The sequence below is a fragment of the Lactuca virosa genome, chromosome 3, assembly GCF_052849685.1.
Source record: "Lactuca virosa cultivar CGN04683 chromosome 3, Lactuca_virosa_CGN04683_v6, whole genome shotgun sequence".
Lineage (NCBI taxonomy): Eukaryota > Viridiplantae > Streptophyta > Magnoliopsida > Asterales > Asteraceae > Lactuca > Lactuca virosa.
The window spans coordinates 307,014,530-307,023,501 of NC_136428.1; the positions used below are offsets into that span (position 1 = coordinate 307,014,530).

General features: G+C 41.1%; 1 protein-coding gene across 1 annotated transcript; it reads left to right on the top strand.

Moving 5' to 3' along the window:
* Positions 1-5,145: 5,145 nt before the first annotated feature.
* LOC145167313 (transcription factor MYB93-like) lies at positions 5,146-6,826 on the top strand. The gene is made up of 3 exons (XM_079086477.1): positions 5,146-5,372; positions 5,439-5,568; positions 5,685-6,826. Exons 1-3 carry the CDS (start codon positions 5,243-5,245, stop codon positions 6,391-6,393), a joined length of 969 nt encoding a protein of 322 aa, XP_078942603.1. The 5' UTR covers positions 5,146-5,242; the 3' UTR covers positions 6,394-6,826.
* Positions 6,827-8,972: the final 2,146 nt, after the last annotated feature.

An 8,972-nucleotide genomic window follows, 5' to 3' on the forward strand; every position in this document is an offset into this window, starting at 1 on the left:
GTAGAAGTGGGTCTACGGCCACAATGTCGGCCCACTAGTAGGATTTGTTGATTAGATGATTGTCTTTGTGATAATTATCTAGGTTTGCTACTACCTGATATGTTATATGTGTTAGCATGAAACAATGTTATGAGATAGTAACCGACGCATGATTTGGAGTTGGGGGCGGTCGTCTTCGCCCTCAAGATTTGGCAACATTACCTCTATGGGGTCCATTGTACCATTTACACGGATCACAAGAGTCGGAGGTATCTCATGGATCAGCCAAATCTGAACATGAGGCAGCGTCGGTGGCTAGATGTGGTGAAGGATTATGACTGTGAGATCCTCTACCACCCGGGGAAGGCCAATGTTGTGGTCGATGCTCTTAGCCGCAAGGCAGCCCCGATCAGAGACATTTGCTTACGGATGACAGTAGTGACTCCACTGTTGGAGCAGATCTGAGAGGCCCAACAGGAAGCTATGAAGGAGGAACATCGGAAGAGCGAGTGTATTATGGGCCAGGTTTCCTCCTTCGACTATGATAGCCGAGGTTATTGACACTACACCACAGGGTGTGGGTTCCATATCGTGGGGGTGTGCCCCAGGTTCTGATGGAGGAGGCACACAAATCCTGATTTTCCATTCATCCTGGGGCGACGATACAGAGATCTTCGTCCTGATTACTGGTGGCCTGCATAAAGTGGGATGTAGGCCGGTACGTTGAGAGATGCCTTACCTGCAGGAAGGTCAAGACCGAGCACTAGAGGCCTCACGGAAAGACGCAGTCGTTGGATATCCCTATGTGGAAATGGGAAGATATTACTATGGATTTCATCACAAAGATTACCAGGACCGCACGAGGCGTGGATTCGATTTGGGTCATCGTGGATCGGTTGACCAAGAGTACTCATTTCATACCAATCCAGGAGAGCATCTCGGCCGAGAAGTTGGCCGATATCTACATCCGAGAGGTAGTAGCTCGACACGGAGTGCCAGTCTCTGTGATTTTAGACAGAGATGTACGGTTCACTTCCATATTTTGGAAGAAATTCCATGACGAGTTGGGTACTCGTCTGCACTTTAGCACCGCTTTTCACTCGCAGACGGATGGTCAGAGCGAGCGGACCATCCAGACCTTGGAGGATATGTTGCAGGTATGTGTTTTAGACTTCGGTGGTAGCTGGGATACCTACCTTCTATTGGCTGAGTTCTCCTACAACAACAACTACCACAGGAGTATCGATCGTCCTCCCTTTGAGATGTTGTACGGGAGGAAGTGCAGGACCCTGATATGTTGGAGTGAGGTTGGGCAGCGAGTCATGGGGAGTACCGAGGTGGTACTCAAGACGACGAAGAGGATCCAGCAGGTCCGGAGCAGGCTTTAGACTGCTCAGAGTTTGCATAAAAGTTATACCAACAAGCGTCGTTCGGACCTGGAATTCCAGGTCAGGGATATAGTCCTCCTGAAGGTGTCACCTTGGAAAGGTGTCATCCGATTCTGGAAGTGGGGCAAGTTGGGCCCCAGGTACATCGGTCCCTTTAGAGTTGCAGCCCGGGTGGGCAAGGTGGCATACAGGCTGGATCTGCCAGCCGAGCTTAGCCAGATTCACCATACTTTCCACGTCTCCCAGCTGTGGAAGTGCATGGTAGACGACTCTGCAGTGGTGCCTCTCGAGGACATTAAGGTGGATAACAGCTTGAACTACATCGAGCGACCGATAGCCATCCTAGATAGGACGATGAAGGCGCTAAGAAACAAGGAAGTAGAGTTAGTGAAGGTGCAGTGGCAGCACCACAAGGGTTTAGAATGGACGTGCGAGTCGGAAGATGAGATGAGGGAGTACTACCCCAAATTATTTCCAGCAGCAGCAACGGACTTCGAGGACGAAGTCTAACTCAAGTGGGGGAGATTTGTAACATCCGGGATTTACCATGTATTATTATTAATTATCTTATTGAATAATGGGTTGCTTTGGTTTGGACTAGGATAGTCGGGCCTCAAGAATTGGGCTGAGAAGGGCATTACGCGGGGCGTACCATGCCAGATACGCTCAGCGTACTCAAGAGAATTGGACGTGGAGGCCATGCACGTACGCCCAGTGTACCAAAGGGTATGCACAGCGTACGCGCGCAGATACTAAAACCCTAACTTTTAGGGTTTGATCCATATATAAAGGACCTTATGTCCTTGGACTAGCCTCCCTAACACCCTTAAGCAGCCACCTCGAAAACCCTAACCCATTATTGTGTATTCTTGCCATCTGAGAGCTTCTTTGTGTGATTTTGGTGTTCTTAGAAGAAAAAGAAGTTGGGGAAGAAGCAAGGATTCAAGAGGAGCTTGTAGATCCAGAAGATTAGCATCATTTCTAACTCTTTTGACGTATCAACTTCCAAACATGATCATTGCATGCTTAGATTTGTTTATAGGAGTGTTTAATGTCACTTTTGGACTCCATTGTTGAGGTTGCTTGCATCTTGTTAGTTTCATACCAAAAGAGCTGTCATTTTGAGCTCTTAGAGGCATTTAGAGTCATAAAAATCGGTCCTTGATGGTTAAGCCACAACCATGCAAGTGTTTGATGGACTTAAAGCTTGTTAAAAGGACCAAAATCATGTTTTGACCTCAACCATGCATGCAAGTGCATAAAGTTTGTGACTTTATGGATTAGGAGGTCTTAAAGGACCTGGATCTACATTCTGGACGTAAAGACTTAATGCATTAAGTCACAAATGAAGTCCCAAGAAAGCTGGCCAGTACGCTAAGCGTACACCCTGGTACGTTGTGCGTATTGGGTCAACTCCCCGTTTATGGTTAAGGCCAGCATACGTTGGGCGTACGTGCCAGGTATGTCGCGCGTGCGTATGCAGAGTGGATATATTGGGCTTTTGGGCCATAGATGGTTGGGCCTGGACTATTGGGCCCCGTGGCCCACTGTGGAGTATAGTTTTGGGCCTGGGAAGTTGGAATTAGAAGTACTGGGCCTTTTGGGCCATATTGGGCCATTCGAGATTATTCATTTTGGGCTAAGAACTTATTGGACTTGTGAAAAGGCCCATTTAAAGTGTTGGGCCCAAATTAGAAAATTGGGTCATTAGTGGGCCTTAGGGAGCCTTTGATGGATCATGAGTGCACTAGGTATAATAAGTTAGAATTGGGCTTAGGAATAGTTCAAGTTAGGCCAAAGGGGTAAAATGGTCATTTTACCCTAAGTGGTGTTATAGATTCTGATTGAGTGTTATTACGATTATGATAGCTGGGAGTCATCGGAGCAATTGTTAGAGATTACTTCCCATGAGATTCGACACTCAACTTTACGAGGTGAGTTACCTTCCAGTAGAAGTGGGTCTACGGCCACAATGTCGGCCCACTAGTAGGAGTTGTTGATTAGATGATTGTCTTTGTGATAATTATATAGGTTTGCTACTACCTGATATGTTATATGTGTTAGCATGATACTATGTTATGAGATAGTAGTAGTAGGGGGAATAGTTCCCGTGTCACGGTCGTAAGGACCGAAGGGTAGGTCGGGCACCCCAGAATCGTCTGGCAGTATGTATGTTGTATGGTATGTGGTATGATGGGGGAACTCACTAAGCTTCGTGCTTATAGTTTTCAGTTTTGTTTCAGGTACCTCTTCAGCGAAGGGGAAGGAGCCGACACGATAGCAGCGCACCGCACACAAATGATTTCCACATTTGAGATCCATGGGATTGTACTCTGACATTATTACTATTTTGATGATATGGTTTGAGACACGTGACTATGTTTTATGAAATGATATGAACCAATGATGTTTTTCAGTAAATTGTTTTACAAGTCTCTTAATTAAAAAATAAAATTTTTAGTCTAGAAAATTGGGATGTTACACTTTGCCGTTGCGAAGAAAGTTTGTTGTAGATGGAATTAAATTTTGTGCACTTCCGGCTAATTTGAGTCCATTCGTCACACGTGTCATTTTTGTTCAAAATTGTGCGGAATTTGAAAATCACGGCTTCCCCAAAAGCAACTCTCCTCATATCATTTCCCACAGTTGGTTGTTTTGAAGTCCCGCACCATGTCACCGCCAATGCATACTCTTCCTCCGGTGTCCACCATGTTGGAGGTTCTTCTGTTTGCTCCACCCCGACCACGACCTCTTTCCCTTTCTTTTTTGATTTCTCTTTTTTCCCGATGCTTTCCGAATACCCCCGGCTTGCGTCTCGATAACCGTTTCTTGCGTGGGTGGGGGTTGTGTGGTTGTTTGTCGCATAAAAGACGAGGTAGAGAATTGTAGTGGGGGTGAGGCGAGATTGAAAAAGTTGTCGGAATATGGAAGTTGTGGTGAGTTTCGCGAGTTGAGGAGGTTCATGTAGCCCTCGTATGCCGCAAAACCTATTGGAATGAATTTGTTTGTGTTTGGATGAGAAGTATTCGAGTTTGATCCATAGTTGGTTGATTTTTATGTTTGTGTTTTGAGTGATAAGAGAAATAGAGATAGATATATAGAGAAATAGATGTGTAGGTAAAAAGAATGAGTTATATATGTATTTATATAATGTAAAAAAATTTAATTATTAATTTTTTTATTGAAGTTACCGTTTTTAAACGGTTTCATTTTCCCAATTTCGAATATTGTTACCATTTTTAAACGGGTGAAATGTGCCAACGTTCGAATTTTTACACGTTACCAAAACAACGAGTGATAACGTAACGCCAAATAACGGGAGGGTGGGGCGGTGTTCATCCGTTATGGCGATGCCAAATCGGATTAACGTCATAGGGGGCGTTGCCCATACCCATCGGTCTAAGAATCAGAGGAGAGAACACAGAATAGATGTCTGGTTACTAGCTTTAAAAAAGAAAATAGTATCTATAATTATTTTACTATTTTTTTGTAAATATTTTTCAACCCACTATAGATTGGTAAATATATTTTCCAGGTACTATGATTTGGTAAAAGAAAAAAAAAAAAAACAAAAAAAAAAAAAAAACAAGGAGTGTATAACACGCACAGGTCAAAAGAAGGAAACCAGAAACTTCGAATTTGTGGACCCAAATTTGATGGGAAAAAAACATATGCCAATAATCCATGCATATGACGAAACTGATTCCTCTGACCATCAACAAGTTGCCACCTGCTCTTCTTGCTGACGATTTCATTACTACAATAAGTACAATCAACACCCCCGTTGATGTTCGAAACAACAAATCTTTCAACGGTGGTTTCATATGTATATATGTACGTACATATATTTGATCTTTCATTTGCCTACATAAGATATGGGAAGACCACCTTGTGATGAGTCTGGTCTCAAAAAAGGTCCATGGACACCTGAAGAAGATGAAAAACTCGTTAACCACATCCAGAAACATGGTCATAGTAGCTGGAGAGCCCTTCCTAGACTTGCAGGTATGTACACTACATTTCCGTACTTTTCTAATTAATGTCATTTCAATATGTTTGGTGTTTTTCCAGGTCTCAATCGTTGTGGTAAGAGTTGTAGATTGCGGTGGACCAACTACTTGAGACCTGATATTAAGAGAGGGAAGTTCTCCCATGAAGAAGAGCAAACGATTCTTCATCTCCACTCAATGCTAGGGAATAAGTAAATACTAACATGCTCTTTTTCGAAATTTTAACAAATTAATAGTAGTACTGCTCTTGATTGTTGAACAAGTGTGATTGTGTTCTAATTACTTGTATGTATGTACCTATATATAGGTGGTCGGCTATTGCTACTCGCTTATCAGGAAGAACAGATAACGAGATTAAGAACTATTGGAACACACATTTGAAAAAAAAGTTGATTCAGATGGGTATTGACCCAATGACGCATCGTCCATGCACAGATATCTTTGCAAGCCTCCCTCAGCTCATGGCCTTGGCCAATCTGAAGGAACTTGTCGAACACCATTCCTCCATCTCTTGGCCTTCGAATTCATCTTCCTTGGAACAACAACTCTCCATGATTTCCAAATTACAAACCGAACAAGCTGTTCATCAAATTGCCAAGATTCAGTACTTGAACAATCTCCTTCAATGCACCCCACCACTTTCCCTGCAAACTGGCCTTATAAATCATCCACCCAACATGGAAGATCTAAACTACCTCGGTGTTTATAATGGGTCGTCTATTTCTAATGGAATCTCACATTTCGATGATGACATTAATCTACCATTCTCTCACTTGCCGAACTTGCAGCCACCAGAAAATATTGTTCACTCTTGTTCCGACGATGCGTGGGTAGCAAGCCGTTGTTCTTCACCTGCGGCTGTAGTTGTCCCTGTGGCTCCACCTGTCACCTCCATGACCAATAGTACTAGTGATGATGCATGTAGTTCTCCTACTACATCCCGTTGTGGAAAAGCTCCACCACAGTTTTGGCCTGACCTCCTCCTTGAAGACCCTTTATTTCATGATATACTTTAAGAATATTTATTTAGAGAGAATGTATATATATTTAATTCGGTGTGTACCATGCATGCATCTGTGTATGTTTATCATTTCCTGATTGGGTGGCTTGTAATTTAGAGCTTCATACTAATTTTCCTTGAATGTATTTTCATATGGCGCCGATCATATATTCAAGGAAAAGGGCTCATTTTCAGGTGTCGGCATTACCTTCCTTTGCTTCGTATACATTCTGGTTTGCCTCTCGATGGTGGGTGTGGGACCCGTTGTTGGAGATGCCCAAGGGTGACTCATAATCCCCTTTTTTTTACAGTTAGTTTTTGTCAGGATCGAAGATGTGTTAATTAATTAGGTGTATTCTATGTAGTCTGTGAGACGCCTCATGGGGCTGCTTCTTGTGTATATATATATATAAGCTATCGTATGAATGAAATCAGTATACTTGCTACTACTTTGATGAATATTTTTGGTTCCAGCTGTTTTTTGTATTGGATAATTTTAAGTTTTCACTCAACTTGGGTAATTACTTGGATTCGTAGTTTTCTTCTTTAATTCAATATAAATCTTGAAGAAATGAAGAGTATGATGCGGAACAAAATGAACATCGTTTAAGTCACGTGATAGTGGAAAAGTGAGAAACAGATGAAGAAATACATCAATTTCAAACGATATATGGTAACTTTAAGTCCGCATGGACTCACCAAGTCAAGGTGTATTTATATGTGAAACAACTATGAAAAAAAAAACCCTGAAATTAATGGAAAAAATATTAGAATCATAGGGGAGGATGAAGACAGGATACGTACTGCCAGCAGAATCACAAACCAACAACTTCCAAAGATTTTTTGTTTCTCTAATATATTAGTTGCGTGTTCGAGTATGTTTTATAGGTAATAATGATAATTATTGTTAATCATTAATATCATACAAAGAAAGAAAACCAATTAAAACATTATGATGTAAAAGAAGAGAGTTGACTAAAAACATTAATGTCAAAGGACTGATGAGAGACGGGACGGAGGGACCCAAGTAGTTAGGAAACATAAGGTTTAAGAATTCAGAAATTTCCTAACTTGCCAACAACTACAAAAGGCAATAGCAATTGATAGCTACCACTTCTCCTAACCCCTACCCCAATTTATAGGTTTTCAATACTATCACTGTCCCAAAATGATTGACAATGTATAAACCAACTAAAACAGGTGTCTTCTAAGATTGGTGGGCATATCTTACCACATTTTTAATTTGTAAGATTGTGGGCATATCTTACCACATTTTTAATTTGTAACTATCATTTTTATTTTTTGTAAAATTGGTGGGTCTCATATTACATTTTACCACATTTACCGTAATACATATTTTTATGCATAAAATACCACATTTTAAGGGTATACCGTGGGGTGAAACCATAGCGTGTGGCATGCTTACCATGATGGAACATGGCGGGTCAGTGTGGTGCTTACCACACACTCCAGTGCCACATCACATACTGCGGTGTGCGGTATAAGATGCACTGAGGGGTCTAACACATGACTCTAATTATAACTATAATTAGGGGTGTTCAAAAAAAAGTCAAATCTAAAAATCTAAAAAGTCGAAGTGAAATTATCCGAAATTTCAGATATCTAAAATTTTGGATATTCGAATTTTTGGATATTGGCAACTCGGATAATCCGATTTTTTCGTATTTAGATTTGGATAGTCGTTCCATAAATTTTCGAATATCCGGTATCAAAAAATATGTATTTTTTTATTTTTTTAAAATATGTTTTTTTATTTTAAAATTAATGTGACACTACTACAAAAAAGAGCATTACCGAAGGCCAAAACCGTCAGTAATCCGTCGCTAATAGGCATTACCGACGGAATTGCAATAGACCAAAATATATCGGTATATTCATGTCGCTAATTGTTTGCAACAGATTTCCGATGACTGCGACAAATTTTAACGACGAATTTTTCCGTCGGTAATTAGTAATCGATCACCGACGAAATTTTTTTTTCAACGAATTACCGACAGAATGTGTTCGCAACAGATTACCGACATAATAACTCACTAACGGATTACCGACGAAATCTAAAAATAACTCACTAACGGATTACCAACAAATTTTCTATGACATATACGGATTTTGGCATTATAAAAAAAATAATTCATGAAAACATTAAAAATAATTACATATTCAACACAAATAAAAATCTTAAAATGTAACACCCCGAGATTTTGCAGGTATTTCTAAATCCCCTCCTCTATCATTATTGTCATTTGTAGTCCTTGAGGTTGGAAGTGTAGAGCCAAGATAAGTCTAAGGGCCAAGGTTGCAACCTTAGATCAGGAAGGAGTACGCTGAGCGTACATAAGGGTACGTTGGGCGTACTTATGTCAGGAGAAAACCCTAATATTTAGGGTTGGGGGCTATATAAATATCTTTATGGCTCATTTCCTCTCATCATTCTTAGCCTCCATATCCCAGAAAACGTCCCAAACCCTAGTTTTGTGTGTGAGTGTGAGTTGGTGTGTGTTTTGAGCTCTTGAAGGTGAAGGCATTGCATCAAATAGTTGGAGAAGGAAGGCAAGCTTGTAGATCTAAAGTTTC